Genomic DNA, 19,044 nt, shown 5'->3' with positions numbered 1-19,044 from the left:
GCGCTTCTCCTGTTCTTCGGCACCAGGTTCTTGAGGCCACCCGGCTGGGGCTGACATTGCTCGGCCTGTGCGTCCTGGGGACCCGTTACCTCCGCTGCCCCAACCCGAGAGCCCTGGCTAAGGAAACAGCAGCAGTCCCAGAAGCCAGCCCGCAGGACCAGGACGCAGTCAGGGCCAGCCCCTCTGCTCCTCCCACTGCCCCAGGGGACGGGGCCAGGTTCATGGAAACCCATGGGGCCCTCACAGAGAGATCCCACAGATCCAGAAGGCTCTACGGAGCTTCTCCGTTTTGGTATTCAGATCCTCCGAGCAGACAGGAATAGGCCAGATCCTGCAGGGCTGGGTTAGCCACTCAGGGGTAGCGCATGTGCTGGACAGGCCCGAGGCCCGGGGTTCTGGGTCCGGCCACACACAGACACACACACGCCAGGCAGTCGGCCCTCGTATCCGTGGGTTCTGGGTCTTGGAATTCAACTAGCAGCACACGGGGAGAAGAAAACGTGGGTTCACACTGAATGTGCACAGACTTGACCTTTCATGGTCCCCTAATCAACACGACACAACCACCACCACATTTCCATTGCATTGGGTGTTAGAAGTTTCTAGAGCTGGTGTGAAGTATCTGGGAGGTGTGCGTGGGTTTAAACACAAACACTGCACTGTGTCACAGAAGGGACTTGAACCCCTCAGATCTGGTTCCCCAGGCGTCCCTGAACCAAGCCTCTCAGGTACCAAGGGACTGATCTTAAAGGGACTGCACGTGCACGCACACAAACACACACACATACGCGTGCGCGCACACACACACACACTTAGGATTAGAAGCTGCCCGGGACATGCAGTACCTGAGATATTAGTCTTCAGATGCTAAGGACAGCACTGTTGTCATTAGTGTCAGCAGCTGTGGCAAATGCTCGATTATTGAGGGGGCTAGGTGGCAGGATGATCCTGTCCTCCCTGCTGTCTCACTGAGGGCTCCTGTTTTGCGGTCTGTTTGCCTCAGCAGGGCCGGGTGTATGTGCTGACGTCCGAGGCCATGAGTCTCCTAACTCTGTCCTTCACAGCATCCTCATGAGGACGCAGAGACAGAGACAGTGGGTGGTTGAGCGTGCCGTTCCCTTCCTGGTCACCCCCTGGGTCTTGCTGCCACCCTCTCCCTCCCTCGTACTTACCCACTTTTGCCCACACTCACTCACCCTGTGTGTTACCAAGCATCAGCTCCCAAGTCTCTCCCTGCTAGACGAAGGGTCACCTTTGTGTCACCAGCTCCTGACTCAGGCTTTGACACAGAGGAGGTGCCCGTGCACCTCAGTAGCTGTTATTAATGAGACACGAAGCAGCCAGGGAGCTGTCAGTGAGCACAGCCTGCAGAGAACCCTGCCCCAGGCCTCTAGGGAGGGGTTCCAGGAGCTGCCCTGGCCAGGAGGACACCTACAAGACCAGGGCCAGCTGGTTGACCTATTGTCCAGGCCTCCCAGTGACCTCCCAGCGTGCAGACTGATCTGTTCCAGACTGGCACAGTCTGCCAGCTTGTGCACACCGAGTCCGCTGCTCCCACCCGCTCGAAACCAAGATAGGATGCGCACCTGCCAGATGGCTGTGCCTTGGGCAGGAAATGGGCATAACCAGAATTCCCAGAGATAAACCCGTCCCTTGGGGTGGTCTATCTCGCAGCCAAGGGCATGCACTTGCTTTGGGAGTGAACAGCCCTCTGACCCCCGCAGGTGGCAGGGGGCAGTGTCTGCTGCCAGGAGGAGCCATCACCTGAGTCCTCACTGAAAGACTGGGCCCCACATCACAATGCCCGGTGCATCTTCTCCATGTATTTGCTTTAAAATAATTTCAAACATTAAGTGGTTGAAAGGGAACTCAATCTGCCTCCTACTCCTGGCTTGGCCAAATGGCCACATGAACCAAGAATTGCTTCCGTTATTTATGCATTTATTCTCCTCTTTGTTCCAAAAGCGTTTGAAGAGAATTAATTAAAAGCATTACGTACTGTTGTGCCGGGCAGCTGTGTTGACTGGTTGAGAGACCTCAGGACTAAGCCGCTTGCCTGAGCCCGTGCTCACCCAGCAAACAGGAGCCTGCATGGCCCACTTCAGCTGGGCGCTGGGGTCAGTCAGTTCTCCAGCCCGGGCTCCCCACCCCTTCTCCTCTGCAATTCCATCACTTTTCTTAGTATCTCCAGGGTGCAGGGAAGCCTGGCAACCTGCTGAAAATGTCACAAACAAGGGCACACTGGATAAAGAGCCTAGAAACCAGAGTTTAAATCCAGACTCTGCTAGTTTCTGTCTGAGCGTCCTCGGGCAAGTCACCTCTCTGAGCCTCATGGTGATTAGTATAACAGGGATACTGAAGCCTTTGGGTCTCATTCTGGGATTTAACACCTGCCACTTACTGAACACTTCCTTTGGGCCAGGCAACGTGCTGAGAGCTTTGCCTGTTTTCTCTTATTTAATATACCAACCGCCCTCATGTCACAAAAGAAGCGCTGTCTCAGGGAGAAGGATCCAGGAGTTCCCAGAGAGAAGGAGGACAGGTTCAGGACCAGCAGGGCCCTTGGCTTGCAGCGATGGCACGCATGCCAGCCAGGGGCAGAAAGCAGTCTGTTTGTTGGAGGAAAGTGGGTGCACATTCAAGGGAGACTGTGGGTCATCTCAAGAGAGAGACGCCTTGGGGGTAAAGCAAGGGAGACACATTCCAGGGAGAGCGTGAGCATCGCAAGAGTGAGAGGTGCGGTTCTGGGGTCCCCAGCTCTTCTTTAGCGGGAACTTGGCTGGGGGGGGCGTTGTGGGAAGGTGTGTGGGAATGACACCAGTCTGGTGGTCTCAAGATGGTTTCTGGTGGCCTGGTCAGTCTCAGGATCCCAGGCTGACGTGGTCTTCATCATCTGACCAGTCAGTAGTGCCGGGGAATCCTCTAAATCACAGCTTCCCCGAGACGCCCTGTCTCTTCCTTCATCTGTTTATCGGAGGTTTATTGAAGAGTGCCCAGGTGGATTTACAGATTTCTTAGAAAGTGGTGAGTAGCAGAGAAGAGAGACTGAAAGGGAGACTGGCCTAGGAATGATAAAGGGGGAAAGTACGCGTGACTTCTGAATTCAAATGTGATTTCCTCGTCTTTCCTTTAAGTCTTTCCTCTCCTTCTTTTCAATCTTTCTCTCCTGCCTCCCTAAGAGGCAGCTGTGGACGTGAGGAGGCGGAAGGTCTGTGTCTCTGGGTTCCCTTCTATCACCAGCACCTGGCCTGGGTCTGGACAGGGAGAAAGTACAGTGATTGACATTCTTCGTGGTCCTAGGTCACGGCAAAGCTGGCCTGTGGGGGGCAGGTGTGACTACAGGGTGCTTGGTGACCAGCCTGCCATCAGTCAGGTCTCGCCCACGCCCCCCACCACCAGTCTCTCCAGGTGGACTTTTCAAGGCTGCAGGACCCAGTGCCTCCGAGCTCCAGCTCTGCTCTCGGGACAGAACGTGGGGTGCCCTGGGTTCAACCTAGAGCCTGAGCAGCCCCTGGGGTCTTAGAGGGGACACAGACACCCTTGACCGTAGCGGTCACCACCTGCTAGAAGGCATTTGATTGCACCCTGAATGCGGGGCTCTCCCGGGCCTACCCCCCCCCCAAGGCCTGGCCTCCCTGCTCCACCAGGACACAGCGGCCAGTGGAGCTGCCTCACCAGCCTCCCTCAGATGGGCCACCAAGTGTCCCCCTAAATAAATCCACTTAACTTCCAGGGCCCAGAGGAGCCTCCAGGAACCTCCTTGCCCAACACCTTCATGGCACAGCAAGGAAAAGGAGCCAGGAGAGAATGCACCCAAACGGCAGAGGCAACGGGTGTCTGTAGGGAGTTTGATGCGACCGTGATGCCAGACCCGGGGATGGGATGCCCACCAGGTCCCCGGGAGAAATGAGCACGCAGGTCCCAGCCCCATGCGTGCCAGGGCATCCATGACTTTAACAGAGGCACCTGCCACCTGCAAACCCCAGGAAATGTGTGCTGGATCGCGTAGCCCCCAGGAGCACCAGGTCCTGGACAGGGACCTGTAGCCTGCTGGCCAGACACAGAAGAAGGCAGGCAAAGGGGAGGGACAGAGACAGACACCCGCCATTGGGATGAATATAGAGCTGGATTCCTGCCCATTTTTTTTTTTTGGCAAGGGGGGGCTGCATCACCAGCCCTAAATACAGGGTCAGGGATAGAGAAGGTGGCCCCGCCTGTCCTGAGGGCCTGACTAGCTCAGGAGAGGAAGCAGACCCTGCCGTCTGACTTCCTGTTACCCAGTGACCTGCCCACCAGCACATGTCCTCCCAGAGCATCCTTACACTTGATCACCAGACCATACACCCTCTTGCCTTAGGGGCAGTAGTGGGAGGCCTGGGAAGAAGGTGGGCAGGGACGCTGGGCTGGAAGAAGGAAGGCTGAGAACTCCACTGTCCCTGCAGCCCAGAGCCAGCGAACCCTTTATGCAGACGCCCCCAGGCCCTCGTTATTCCAGGGACTCTCCCCCCCAGCCTGTCTTAAGACCCTGTCTAGCCATTGGAAGACCCACTTCCACTCCTAACTGTAAAGTGCATGCAGAATAGTGGAGTAGGTGGAAAGTTTGCTAACAGTGACCCAGGAGGCTGCAGTTCTCCATGCCACAGGGTCTCAGGATCATGGGCTCAGGTCAGCAAACCCGACCTTCAAAACCTGGCTCCACACAACCTACTCCCCGGCCCTGCAGAGTCTGTAGCTCTTTGATCCTTCCTATTCACGCAGCCGACAAAAGGACATGTACTTCACAAGGAGAAATGAAATAGCTCATATGAAGCCCCCAGCACAGAGCCTGCGCACAGTAATGCTCGGAGATTGGCTGAGCTCACAGGCTGGTTAGCAGGCCTGAGCCTTAGAACGAGGTGAAGGGCACCTAGTGCTCTGTCTGATCCTAATGACCTGACCATTATCTCGGGGTCAGTACAATGGGCCTTGCTTCATTCCTTCATCCCATGAATATCAGTCCAGACTGTCACACGGACTCGGGGCTCCTGGGGACAGTTGAGATCATTGGATTCGAACCTCCGCGCTATACAGGATCCCTCTGACATTGCACAGCAGAGATGTCCACTAGCCTCTGCTTGATTGCTTCTAGTGACCGGAATCATCCTACCTGGCTAGGGGAAGTAGGTTAGGAATTTAGGAACTGCAGTTCAGTAGGAGTCCATCACTTGTAGATCAGGGGACGTCAGGCACTGCCCAGAGTGTGCGATCCAGCCGTTGGTGTTGCTCACATGTGCCGTGAGAGGAGAGAGGTTGACCAGCGTGTCCCCAGTCTGGCTCTGGGCTTTTCTAAAATGTGATCTTAACCATGATGTCTCTATTATGCAAACTCCCAAGAGACAATGCTGAGAGCCAAATGCTGCATCCTCCAGGTCCACTTGTCACCGTCACGATCATGCAGATGGAGTGGCTGCCCGTGCTCACTGCCCCAGTTCTGGGGAAACTGTGGTGTCCAGCACCCCTGGAGGGGATGGTCTCCAGGAGCAGATCTCTCCCTGGCCACCTGGAGCCCCTATGGCCATCCCTTCCAGCCTCATGGACAGGCCCCTCCCAGTGACCACTCCTCTCTGGCCTCCGGGGCCTCCCCCTCACTCAGAACTTCGGCAAACAATTCGAGAGTCTCAGTCAATAATAATAATCACGTGAGCATCCAGACCCTCTGCAGCAAGGAGCGTTCCTCTGTGGGAGGAGCAAACCCCCACCCCCACCCCCACCCCCACCCCCACCCCCACTGCGAGCGTGTGGCGCGCGCACACACACACACACACACACACACAGCCCCATTAATTTACGTATTAATTAATCATCTCAGTTCACAGCATTGTGTAATGGAGATTGAGTTTTTTTCCTCCTGTGTCTAAGATTTCCGTGCTCCTCAGGCCCATGCGTCAGTTCTAACTGCTGTCTTGGGGGGACAGCCTGGCCTGTTTTGAAGAGCGGAAGATGAAAAGCTTCCTGCCTGCAGGTCAGGGTGCCTCCCGGGCTTTGGGCTTTTATGACAGAGTCTGAGTTTGGGGGACCCCTGTTGCAGCAACCTTGCCTTACCCTCGCAGGGCGAAATGGAAGAGATGGGAATCAAAGACGAGAAATGAAGACTGAGTCCTTCCCTTAATTCACCCCAGATCCTGGTAGGATGTCCACACCGGCTCTGCTAAGCATTTCCCCCGTGTGAACCTGCTCCCCTGAGGGGCTGGGGCTGGGGACAATGGAACCCCTGTTCCTTTCTGGCTCCTTCCTTGCTGGTGGGTCCTGTGTCTGTGTCTCTGCTGCGGATTTCCTTTGCCTTAGGCGCAGTCTGCATCCCTTCCCTCAAGGTCTGTTTCTTGGACCCGCAGTCGGGAGGTAATTTCCTCCTTCCTTTCGGCCTTATCGCTGGCTGCACACTGGCACCCCTGCCAGGAGGGGAAAATCCGTCCCTTTTTGCTTGTTGAACTTGAGATGCTTTGGTGTTTGCAGCCAGGAGAATCTCATTATTGACAACGTGACGGGCATGTGGAACGAGTGCCTGGCTTTAAGGAAGGCCACCGCAGGGAAAGGGCCAGACAGCAGACCGAGGGGTGTCCCTGGCAGAGCACCCCCCACCACGCCAAAGGGTTCTCCATGGGGGCTCTTTAAAGAGCCGGCTCCACTTGATGCATTTGAAGAATTTACAAAAACTCAATTTACATGGTTTCCCAGGCCAAAGCTGTCCCATGAAGTTTGCTGCTAGGAAGAAGCTGTCCCTTCTCAGCCCTGGATGTTTTTTGAAAAACTGAAATCATTTCCAGTTTGCTGGGGGGGTGGCAAGTGCAAGAGGCACCAACCCCAGAGTCGGAGATTTTTAGTAAATATACTGAGTTGTGTGACCATCACCGCAACCTGAGTTTAGTACCTTCCCATCACCCCAGAAAGACACCCCGTGCTACGACTTGGGATGTAATGGATCTCTTTGATTCCTGAGTGAAAGAGTCAAACTAAGGCAAAAGCAAAAGGAAGTTTTGGAAAGAAATGTGTCTCGCTGCACGTGCCAATGACAAACTCTCGTGAGTGGAGGGGTGGGCGCGACTGGCAGGAGCTTCTCTTAACTGCTGGAGGTTTGACGCCTCCTTAATGCTGAAGTTATAATAGAATGAAGGGCTCCCAGCTGCAGCAGTAACTGCAGGATATTAATAAGATCCAGAGAACTGGTTTAAAAATGGAAATTATGGGCACAAAAGCCATTTGTGTATTACTTCTAAACTTGATGATCCTCGCCCTCTTTTACATAAAAATCTGAATATGTATAAAAGGGTCTATGCTAGAAGATGGTTACAGCAGGAAGAAAAAAATCCAAATGTGTTTCAAACTCTGTGATCCTGAGCCAGCAAAGGGGTTGGATCTTCTGTCCAGGGGAGTGCACAGGGTGTTTGTTTGGTACCCGGATTGAACCCAGGAGCACTTACTGAGCCACATCCGCATCCTTTTTGTATTTTATTTAGAGACAGGGTCTCACTGAGTCGCCTAGTGCCTTGCCATTGCTGAGGCTGGCTTTGAACTCGCAATCCTCCTGCCTCGGCCTCCGGAGCTGCTTGTATTATAGGTGTTTTCCACCGTGCCCAGCTTCATTAGTTACTGTTAAATGTTAAATTCCAGTTTCTTCTGTTGGTCTTGAAAAGTGAGGACCATTCTGTACTCAATCCATGACAGGATCCAGAGATCATCCATGCCCCAGTGGAAGAGGTCTGATGGGCACTGAAAGTGGCACCTGAGCAAGGGTTTTCTGTATTCTGCCTAGGAGGCTGGAAGGTTCTGGTAGTGTAAGGTTTGGGATCAAACAGTGGGATCTGGATTTTTTTTTTTTTTCCTTTCTATCAGCTACAAGCTGTCTATGTTTTTTGCTTGGTTGGTTTGGGATTTGGTGTTCTGTTGTTTGTGTTTTTTTGTTTTTTTTTTTTGTTTTTTTTTTTGGTGCTGGGGATTGAACCCAGGGCATCGTGCTAGACAAGTGCCCTACTGGGGAGCTGCACCCAGGTTTCCCCTCTGCGCTTCCATCCTGGGAGGCTCTTGGCCTCCCTCCACCGGTCCTACCTAGTGTGATTCTTGCCCACGCCCCTTAGCTAACACCTGGGCGTTACTGAGAGCCTGCTGCACAGCTTCTCCTCAGGTTTGCAGCCACGCAGAGAGCATAATCAGAGAGCAGGGAACAGTGGTCTGAGGATGGAAGGGAAGGGGTCCAGTTGGCAGCTGTCAGTCCGGCTTCAGATGTGGGAAAATGTGCTTTCAGGTCTCCGCCCGCCCAGGCGTGGCTTGCCTGCACTCTGGGCTGGTTTATGAGGTTCCCCACTTGACTCCGCTTAAGGTCTCAGACAAAGTAACTTTTTTTGCTTTTCCCAGCAGCTTTGAGCTGATCATAAGAGTTGTTCAGGCACCTGCTATGGCGGATGCTGGCCACTAAGGGGCGCAGCCCTCCCTCTGCAGCGCTATGGCGAGGGTCCCTCTCCAGCCCCGAGACAGATTCCACAGGAACAGCAGGCACCCCACCCTGCGGCTGGTCCCCAAAGAGAGCTGCTGGCCCAGAGGGTCCACACTGTTTAGCCCTCTGGCAGCAACAGTAACTCGATTGTGATCACTGTGTGAGTGGTTCCTGCATCAGCAGAGAGAATGGCCCAGGGACCTTATAGCTCTCTTGTGTGTTCTGGGTTGCAGCCCCAGCTGTATTCTCTCTGGCTGTGTGACCTTGGGCAAGTCGCATCCCCTCTCTGAGCCTATTTCCTCATCTGCCAAGGGAAGTGGTTGGAATGAAATCTCCTTGATCTGTAAGGGTCCCTTCAGCAACAGTGTCGCCAGCAACTCAGCACGGAAGATCCCTTGGGGGGAGGGGCGCCAGGACCACCCTGCAGGTCAGCCCAGACCTGAATGGATGAAGGAGGGACTAGACTCTGTCCAGCAGACGGAAGTTTGAAACCTTCTGCCACATCATCCCCTGCCTGGAAGCAGAGGAGCGAGAGGGAGTCTGTGTCATAGAATCTTTTCACATCCGAGCAGGGGGAACCTGAGAGGGCTCTGTGCTCCGGGGCTCTGCATTAGTCAGATTTTCGTCACTGTGACCAAGATACAGGACAAGAATAACCTAAAGGAGGAAGGGTGTATTTCGGCTCGCTGTCTGCGAAGTTTCAGTCCGAGGTCGGCCAGCTCCGTGGCCCTGGGCCCGGGGTGAAGGCCAAACGTCATAGAGGAAGGGCCAGCAGAGGGACCTGTCACCTCAGGGCAGCAGAGAGAGGGAGGGAGAGGCCAGGGACAGTCCCAGTGACCCAGTCCTTCCACACCCCACCTGCTGCGGTTCCACAGCCCCCCCCCCCGTCGTCCACTCAGCTGTGAATAGATTAATCCACTGATGAGTCCCAGCCCACAGGATCCAGTCACTCCCAAGAGCCCCCCCTCTGGCTGTGGCTGCACTGAGGACCAGGCCTTCCACACATGGCACCCGGGGGTCAGTCCAGAGCCAAGCCATAACAGGTTCCCAAAGTCTTGTTAGCCTGGAACCGTCCACTCGGATAGACTGGAACGGAAGCCTAGGCAGAAAACAGAACCGTCTGGTCAGAGCCAGGGCCCCGAGAGACAAAGCCTCCTGTCCTGTGTCACTGAGCAAGAGGGCGGCAGAGCTGGCCAAAGCTGCCCCACCCAGGCACCGTCACCCCGGGGGGTGCAGCAACTCAGACTCGTCAGGGTGGGGAGCCGCGGTGCAGGGCACTGATAGCCCCTGTGTGCCCGCGGCGCTGGCTTCCCTGCACCCCGACTGGATCCTCAAAAGACCCGCAAGCCCAGCATCAGATCGTCATTCTCGTTTAGGCTCAGAGAAGTTAAGTGACTTGGCTCCCGTTGCAGAGCTCAGAAGTGACTCTGCTGGGACTTGAACGGACGTCGCGGTCCCTGCACTGGCTTTCCTGTGGACAGAGTTCAGACCTCCCCCACTCATTCAGGTCTTCACTGTGCCCCACGCGGGGGCCTGGTGTGTTCCATGGCCCTCACACATGGCTGTGGTAAGGCAGCCGGAGCCTCTGCCCTCATGGGACCTCACTGTTAGAGGAGGGGACAGAAGGTGAACAAATGATGTGTGACAAGAAGAAAAAGGACACAGAGACCCACCTCAAGTGGCCCTGGCTAAAATATCCCTGGTCAGCTGGCCAGGACACCCCACCGCCGCTCCACCGCCCTCTTCCGCCAGGACCTGCTGCAGAGGAAGGGGGCACTGTCCCCCCCACCTTCCAACTTGCAGGCCATCCGGGTCCACAGCAGGCGTGAGCTTCATGGGTGCTGGAAAGGGACCCGGGTTCCAACTCGGGCCACGACACTCGCTGACCACATGCCTTGTGTTTTCCTTAACTCTAAAGTAGTGACCATGGGGCTTTGCAGGAATAGATCAGGGACATGAGGGCTCCACCCAGGCCCTGGAACCCAGTAAAGAGAGACCCCATGATGTGCCTGTGTGTGCACGTGTGTGTGCACGTGTGTGTGTGTGTGCACGTGTGTGTGTGCATGTGTGTGTGTGCACGTGTGTGTGTGTGTGTGTGCATGTGTGTGACATGTATCTCCTTCAGTGCTGTTGGGGTATCCCTCCCAGGAACCACTGTGGCCAGGGACACTGATGGCCTTTTTTTGGGGTCTCTCGCCAGATTGCCAAGGGATCATCGAGGACGTCATCCTGCTGGGTGCACCCGTGGAAGGAGACCCCAAGCACTGGGAGCCTTTCCGGAAGGTGGTGTCCGGGAGGATCGTCAATGGCTACAGCAGGTCTGTGCACCCTCTCTCCAGCGGGGAGGTGACACCGCTTCCCAAGCACCTAGGGTCCCAGGCCTCGTGCTGGGGAGGTGCATTGGATACTCCTGTCCCAGCGCAGGCCCCGGCCCTGTTGGCAGCGAGGCCCAGGCCGGGTGCTCTGATCCGCTAAGCGTCCATCCTTACAGGGTGGATGACCACAGGGGAAGATCCACAAGAGCAGAGGATGTCCCTGGGTTGGGCCTGAGGCCACTTGCATGCTGGCAGGAGCCCAGCAGTGGCCCAGCATTGGAGCAGGGAGGGGCCACAGGAGAGTGGACGTGACACTGTTTAAACAGCGGGTCCCACAGGAGGAGGGCTGTGGACGAGACCGAGGGGCTCTGGGTTCAATGTTGTTGAAGGAACGAGCGAGGGGTCTGGATTAAGTCAGCAGGATGCTGCTTCAGGGCAGGGAGACAGGACAGGAAGCTGATGGCCCGCAGGTCGCCCATGGCCAGAGAGTGACAGACCCTCTGACAAGAGGCAGGGCCGGCCTGGGGCTGGGGGAGGGGACCCAGGCTCGGGAAGAGCCACCACCCAGACCTCGTGGGAGAAGAGGCCAGAGGACCTTTCCAGACTCCAAGACACTTGGAATTCTAAGACACAACAGGACCCTCAGGACTGGGGGGCCACTCAGCTGAAGTGCAGAATGCTGGCCAGGTCACCCAAGGAAGGTGACACTCTGAGCTCCAAACACAGGGGCGTGTGGAGTTCAAGAAACGGTGGGACAGGTGATGAGTTGTAGGGGACGAGAAAGGAAGGAAAACACGACTTCAGAGCTTGCCTGGGGGCTGACTGGCCCCCTTCCAATCAACAGCTTTACAGATGAGTAAGGGGAGCCGGGCCTGGTGTGCACACCTGGAACCCCGGCTGCTCGGGAGGCTGAGGCAGGATTCCAAGTTCAAGGCCAGCCTCCGCAACTTAGCAAGACCCTGTCTCAAAGTTTTAAAAAATTAAAAAGACTGGAGATGGAGCTCAGTGGTAAAACACCCCTGGGTATACAAACTCATAGAACAACTACAAATAGTCAGTGAATTTAAAAGATACCCAACCTCCTCATCATTCATTAAACGAATACAGGCTATAAAGCGGGCGATCACAGCTTCACTTATAATTAAAAGTTTTAAAGACCCTAAATGAGCACAAATAAGGCATCGTTAAGAGGTGACGCGAGAGTGACGTTTTTAGGGTGTCAGACGCGGCTGGGTTAAAGGCTTGGCCCTGCCGCTCACTTTGGGGTGGCGTCCCTGAATCTCAGTATCCCCACCTGCAAAGCTGGACTAATAATAGGGCCTCCCGCGCAGGGGTCCTGGGGAGATTTTGAAGGAACAGGCTGCGCGTAGTAGGTGCCCCATACATGGCAGCCGTGGTGGATGGTATCTGTGAGTGGGCGTCTTCACGTGGTGAGGTTTTTGATGCTTGGTTTTTGTTATTTTTTCACCACAGCCAAGGGAAAGCATTAAGATTGCACGTGTGCGGTGTGGAGTTAGGGAACTTGGGAGGGAGAGGTGACCTGCCCAGGGTCCACCAGGCAGAGCCTGGGGGCTAGAGGGCCAAGTTCTGGTTGCCAGGGTGACTTCCCTTAGCCCAGAGGTCAGAGGCCACCCGGCGTCTCTGCTCCAGCTGCCGTGGGGAAGGGTGACAGGAGGACAGGAGGGCCCCACCACGGTGGGAGAGCCTGGAGGGTGAGCCAGGTGCCCCTTCAGCTGGTCTTCACGGTGGCTGATCCTAGCTGGGCCAGGACAGTCCTGACCTCAGGGAGACCAGGACCCCACAGGAGGACGTGTGGGGACCGTCCCAAAAGGAGCAAGTCCCAGCACAGGAGGGCTGAGGGGTGGACAGTACCAGGTGAGGGCTCAGGGCACTCGGGAAGGGTACAGAGGAGCCCGTCAGAGACCGGAAGCACAGGCCCAGCTGAAGAGGAGCCACATACCCACAAGGCCCAGACGGGGAGGTGATAATCATCCCCAAGACTCCTTGAGCATCCGTGTGTCCCTGCACCACCTCGTTTAAATTCCCACCGACTCTGGGAGCTTAGATCCACCGAGGCTCAGAGAGGGCAAGCACCTTCCCCCAAGGTCACACAGCTCATCACGGGCAAGGCCGGCCCTGGAGAAGGGTCTTGAGTGCCAGTGAGGGACTCGTGGCTCACTCAGGACTCCAAAGAGGACATAGGACCTTCAACATGTTCCTGTTCTGTCCCTAAATGTGCACAAGGAAGGGCAGTTAACAGTTCTCCGTAAAGTGTTGTCACCATCACAGCAGAAATCACGTAGAAGCCACGCTTTTCTTTGCTTCTGGGTAACTATAGCAACAGTGTCTGTGGGCCATCCCCAAATCCAGTGTTTGACGCCTCTGAGTCTCATAATTCCTCCCTGAGACGACCTGGATCATCTCCTCCTCCCCTAGCCATGCTGGGTGCCTCTGGGACCCTCGGCCGCAAGGTAGACCCTGGGACTTGGAAGCGTTGCTCTCTGGAGAGTTATGGAATTTTCTAGAAGCGAAAGCTCATAGGCAGAGGGGAGCCCTGGTCAGTTCCTGAGAGAAGAGGGGTGCTTTAGGAAGGCCGCGGGGCCCCAGAGGGGAGAGCCAGGGGCAGGGAGGGGCGAGGAGACCTGGCATGGGTCCCTGGGGGCAGGGGAGGAGAGTGGACGTGGAAGAGGGGGCGGAGTAGGGACCAGCAGGGCAGGGGCAGGCCAGCCACAGGCAGGGCACCTGAGATTGGATTCTGCTGAGGGACTGAGCCGATGGTAGCCGGGAAGGGGTGGGGGGCCCAGGAGCCCCATTGGGGGGGTCTTTAGAGGGCCCTGGACACTGGACTCCCGTCCTTCTGGGGCCTTCCCACTGGCGCCCCCACGTGCTCCCTGTGGTGGAGACCCCGAGGGGGAGCTGGGCGGCCGGGAGACGGGCACACCCCGTGTGGGGTGTGGGGGACCCGCCTTCTCCTGCCTCTGGCCCCCTCCGGGCTGCAGTGAGGGAGCCCGACTTTCAAGCTTCCAAAAATAATGGACCAGGCCGACCAGGGAGCTGGTGTGCGTGGAAGAAGCCAGGCGTGCACGGTCAGGCCTGCCCCGGGTGCCGCCTGGCTCCGCTGGCCCCGCGCGCGCCCCGGGACAGGGCTGAGCGCTGCAGGAAGCCGCGCCATGGGACCCTCAGGCCCGTCCTCCCTGGACAGTGCTTGTAGCACTGAGGAGCTGGGCAGCAGGGTCCCCAGGAGCTTCCTGTGGGTGGGGGAGGGGTGTCTGGCTGGGGAGGGGGAGGGGGAGGAAGTGGGGTTCACAGCAGCCATGAAGGGGCGAGGGTTCCCGGGCATGGACCCCCTGGACGACCACAGGCCTCGGCCAGGAGACTGAGGGCCAGGAGAAGCCGCAGGGGGCCAGGCCTGTCCTCAAAAGGCAGAGCTGGTCCCCTGACTCCATAGCCCCCTCCCCCTTGACCCCCCAGGGAGCCCCGGGCCAGCCACCTGCCCAGCTGGGCACAGTCCCAAGGGGCCTGCTGCCTGCGGGGAACGGGTCAGTTCCCTCTTGATTCCCGCAGCCCGGGGTCAGCCGGCAGGGCTGGGGTGGCTCCTGGTGGAGGGGTCACTGGGCAGGGTGAGGCCCAGGGTCTAGCCCCAGTGCCACCAGAACTAATGAGGTGCTCGTCAACAGACACGCATCTGTGACAGGCCAGACGCTCTTCTTGCCTCTGGGGACCCAGAAGGGACCCAACCAGACGGCCTTCCTGGAGCCACCACGGCCTTGTGCATAGCCCTCGGCACCGGGCCTGGCCCCGGGCGTCTCTGAGCGGGGCTGGCCCCCGGACCTCCCAGGAGACAGGCAGGCCCAGCCTGGCGTCTCCCGAGGCTGACGGTCGCCCCGCCTCTGCCCACAGGGGAGACTGGCTGCTCAGCTTCGTGTACCGCACGTCCTCTGTGCAGCTCCACGTCGCCGGCCTTCAGCCTGTGCAGCTGCAGGACCGCCGGGTGGAGAACGTGGACCTGTCCTCCGTGGTGAGTGGCACCTGCGTCGGCTTGTGTGTGGGCAGGTGTCTGGCCACCCAGCCCAGCAGCCCAGACCCTGGAGACAGGGGCCCCGGCCGGCTCTGCGCTGGAGCAGGGAGAGACTGAGAAGCTGCTGGGCGGGGACAGGGGCTACTGCCCAGACTCCTTCCTCCCACAGGGCTCTGTCCCCGGCCCTTCCACTCCAGTGCTGATCCTCGCCGGACAGGCACTGCTGTCCCCGTTTCATGGATTAGGAAATCAGAGTTTAGAAAATTCCTGCCTTGCAGGACATGGTGGCACAGATCAGTAATGTGTCACTCAGGAGGCCAAGACAAGAGGATTACAAGTGCGAGGCCAACCTCAGCAACGTAGTGAGACCGGGTCTCCAAGTAAAAGAAAAAGGGCTGGGACCTTGTTCAGTGGCAGAGCACTTGCCCAGTGTGTTTGTGAGGTCCCGGGTTCATCCCCAGCACAGCAAGGGGAAAGAAGAGAAAAGAAGAGAAGTTCCTGTCTCGCAAGTTGCAATGACCAGGGCTGGACTTGATCCCCCGGAGCCTACACTGGCCCCCACATGACTGCGCACCACCCCCATTCCCAGGTCTCCCCCCCCCAGCTCTCTAGTCGGGAAACCACCAGGTCCAGCAGAGGACCAGGTAGAGGGCTCCGGCCAGACCAGAAGCAGAGGCAGAACCCAGAGCTGAGCCCGGGTGCCACCGCCAGACCTTCCAACTCCGTCTCTAGGGGGGGGTCCTGCTGGCGAGAATTCTTGCGGGGAGGGTGGAAGAGGGCCTGTCTGGGCAGTCACGCAAACAACTGAGTGTCTAGATGATCTTTAAGGCTTGGAGAGCCCTGGTCCACTGAGACCTGCTTATCCTAGTGAGTGGGAAGGGGACCTCTCTGAGCCACAGTCTCCTTATCTGTGAAATGGTGGAAACCACCTAACTTCCCAGGCAGCACGCGAAAGCCGCTTGGTGCAGGGCAGGCCCTCGTTTCCTACTGGTTCCCTGGGCTCAGGCCCTGCCGGCACCTCCTGGTCTTTGCCTGTGGGACTGTCGGCTCCCAATCTTCTTTCCCTCCTCAGACTGCCTCCCTGGCAGCTCCCCAGCTCTGCCTAATAATAGCTCTTTATCACATTAGGAGCCGCCCTCTCTCCTCCTCCGGGTAATTAAAGTCATTAGGCTGCTCTGTGTTTCCCGGGAGGCTGCTGGGGCAGGTGGGTGGAGGAGGGTCCCCGCTGCAGAGCCCTGCAGACCTGGGCTCCGCTGACTGCTGTGGACCAGCCGGGGCTGAAGCTCCAGGGCCCATAAGTGAGGGGGCCAGGCGGCCTTCCCGCCTGGGGACGGGATTCAGCCAGCAGAAGAATGCCCCTCCCCAGCGTCCCCACCAAGGCAAGACCCTTCATGTCCCATAGGAGATGCCCCTGGCCTCCAGAAGTCAGCAAAGGGCCTGGCACCACGTGGACCCAAACCCGACAGCCGGCGGGCCCCTGGCACTGCCCAGCGGCCCCCTGGCACTGCCCAGTGGCCACAGAAGTTTGTCACCTGTTCACATGGTGGTCCCACTGCGCAGGCGAGGCCTCGGGCAGGGCCCTGGGACCCGCCAAGAAGCCTGGGCCACCTCTGGTGGCCTTGTGGTGCAGGTGTCCCCATCAGTGTCATCTGAGGAGACGGAGGCCGAGGGGGGAGGGAGTCCAGAGGGGCCAAGAGGCCGGACGGCGTGGCTGGGCAGGCAGAAGAGGGTGGGTCCTCCTCGGTGGGGGGTGGGGGGTGGGGGTATCTTGTGAGGCAGGAAACTGGAGGGGCCCTGGGGGGTCTGGGCCCCACCGAGGCCCCCAGGAAGGCCCTCCCCAGCAGGGACCGTCAGAGAGGGCTTTGCCACGGTGGCGCTGCCCCGCGTGTACCTGGGCCCACCTGTAGCCAAGGAGGGCCCCAGCTGCGGGTTGATTCTGTCCCACGAAAGAAGCCAGGTTAGGCACTTTCCGGCTGACTTGTTGGCTCCACAGTATTCAGGGGCCAGAGTCCCCTCTGTCTGGCTGCTTGCTGGGCCACCGTAGTGGTCCAGTTCATGGCCCAAAATGGATGCTCAAGCTCTGGCCATCACATCTGATTTCCAGGCAGCAGGAAAGAGGAAATGAGTCAAGAAGAGCACGGCTCCTCAGGGAGCACCACATCACACCCTTGCTTCCTCTCTGTCGTAGTGGGTTTATGCTGCTCTGCGAGAGTTCCTGAAACTAGGTGACCCACAATGAATGGAAATGGAGTCGGGTTGGCTCTCGTTTCTGGAATCCAAGGGCACAGCATGGCACCTGGTCTGGTGGGGCCTTCCTGCTACGTCAGCCCATGGAGGAAGGCGGGAGGGAAAGGGAGAGGCACGGTTACTTTTATAACAAACCGACTTGTAAGGACCGGTCTGCAATGACGTCATGGCTCCCCTCTGTGTCTGCGCAGAGCTGGGGACAGAACCCGGGGCCCCACCGCACTAGGCAAGTGCACCCCCACTGAGCCACACTCCCCCGAGCCCACTAGCCCTTCTCGAGGTCACCTCCAACACTGTGGCACCAGGGCTGGGTTCCAACACATGAACTCGGGGGGCCACGTTCAAGCTACGTCATCTCAGCGCTGCACCTCACTGTGCGGGCAGCTGGGGACCCTGTGTGGGTGCTTTCGGGCTGAGGCAGGAGGAGTTGGCGCCCGGCGGACAGATCTCGTGGTCTGCATCTGGGCTTTGTTCTACCCCCTGGTGGAGCTGGCCTTACTGTCCCCGTAGTACAGCTGAGACAGTGAGGGTGGGGTAGGGACTTGTCCCAAGCCCACAGCCAGGAGCAGCCGGGCCACTAGCTGCAGGCAGAGGAGACCCTCCACCCAGCCGTCCAGTCCCAGAGGATGCAGGCCGCGGAGAGAAAGGTCCTCCATCTTGACTTCCTAAGTTCTAGACCTGCGCCGAGCCCGGGCCCTCCCACCCGACTCTGGATCTGAGAGACTCTGAGATGGAGGCGTGGGATTGGTGACTGGCTGGCGGGGGACGAGGACAAGGTCCAGAGGCTTCACTGGGGGGCCCAGGGAGGGCTGGGCTCTGCCCACCCACCACCGTGGCCCTCACTCACTGTCCTCCCGCAGGTCAGCGGCCACCTGGACTATGCCAAGCAGATGGATGTCATCCTGAAGGCCGTGGGCGTCCGCACCAAGCCAGGCTGGGGCGAGAAGGGGCTCTTGCTGGCCCCAGGCGGCCCGCCCCAGGAGGAGCCTCGGCAGGCAGCAGCCGACAAGACCAGCCGCCAGGATGGGCAGACCCAGGGGCCCGCACCCAGAGACACCGCCAGAGCGTCCACTGACCCCAGCCAGGCCCAGGAGCCGGTGGGGCCGGATCCATCCGAAGGGGCCTCGCTTCCTGCTGCTGAAGGCCCAGCTGGGAGCCCCCCTGTGTGCAGCCATGGTGTGGACCCCAACCCACTGGGCTGCCCTGACTGTGCCCGCGAGACCCAGGGCCCCTGCCCGGGGCTGGACTGACCCCAGCGGGGGACCTGGGCCATCTCTCGGGTTTCTACCTGCAGCTTTGGTTCCGCTGAGCCCCCAGGTGAGGGCTGAGGTGGGCAAATCCCTGCAGAGGCCGCTTCTGAGATGCAGGGGTCAGACTTGAAAAGGGACCAGAAGGAAGGACAGTGGGGGACAGTCCTTCCCTGGGGAGCAGAGGCCGCAGGGCCAGCGCAGCCCGGCGGGAGCCCAGGACTCCCAGGCAGGGGGGGCTGCCTGCACCCCGGGTCCCAGCTGTGGGGTCTGGCTGTCCGGGAGGTGTCCCGAGAGATGTGTGGGGCTGGGACCCCCAGCCACCTGCCTCCCCAGGCCCACCCACCGGCACCCACAGGGGCAGGTGCCCAGGGGGCAGCTCCCTCTCTCCACTCAGTAGACGGACCAGCTCTGTCCCGCGCAGTCCCGCGGGCTGGGCACAGCACAACGATAGGAGCGACGGGTCACGTCGCTGTGACGTGGTGAGCAGCCCCCAGGGACGCGCCATTTCATGGGCTGGGGCAGTAAATGCCGAATCAGCACGTGGAGTGGTGGGAACTGGGCCCAGCGACAAGAATGGATCTCAGGGGAAGGGTTTCCTACGGCAGGAACAGGGAGGAAACTAATAAAAAATAATAGGAGCGGCCACCGCGTGTTATTTACCCCATACCAAGCGCTCACCTGGGTGGTTTCCACCCACCTTCACCCTGTGGAGCAGGTCCTATGACCATCTTCTTTTCATACTTGAGG

General features: G+C 58.4%; 1 protein-coding gene across 5 annotated transcripts in view; it reads left to right on the top strand.

Annotated features, from left to right (window-relative positions):
* Tmco4 (transmembrane and coiled-coil domains 4) overlaps positions 1–18,940 on the top strand; it is a 75,467-nt gene extending 56,527 nt beyond the window's left edge. For all 5 annotated transcript variants that reach the window (XM_078025458.1, XM_040288012.2, XM_005317534.5 and 2 more), the window contains 3 exons: positions 10,668–10,785; positions 14,683–14,800; positions 17,908–18,940. In XM_078025458.1, coding sequence (XP_077881584.1) covers positions 10,668–10,785; positions 14,683–14,800; positions 17,908–18,297 — 626 coding nt within the window. In that variant the 3' untranslated portion in view covers positions 18,298–18,940. The remainder of the gene's footprint in view (positions 1–10,667; positions 10,786–14,682; positions 14,801–17,907) is intronic.
* The last annotated feature ends 104 nt before the right edge of the window (positions 18,941–19,044 follow it).

The sequence above is a fragment of the Ictidomys tridecemlineatus genome, chromosome 11 (assembly GCF_052094955.1).
Source record: "Ictidomys tridecemlineatus isolate mIctTri1 chromosome 11, mIctTri1.hap1, whole genome shotgun sequence".
Taxonomy (NCBI): domain Eukaryota; kingdom Metazoa; phylum Chordata; class Mammalia; order Rodentia; family Sciuridae; genus Ictidomys; species Ictidomys tridecemlineatus.
The sequence above is the reverse complement of the archived record's forward strand: the minus strand, read 5'-3'. Positions and strand labels throughout refer to the sequence as shown.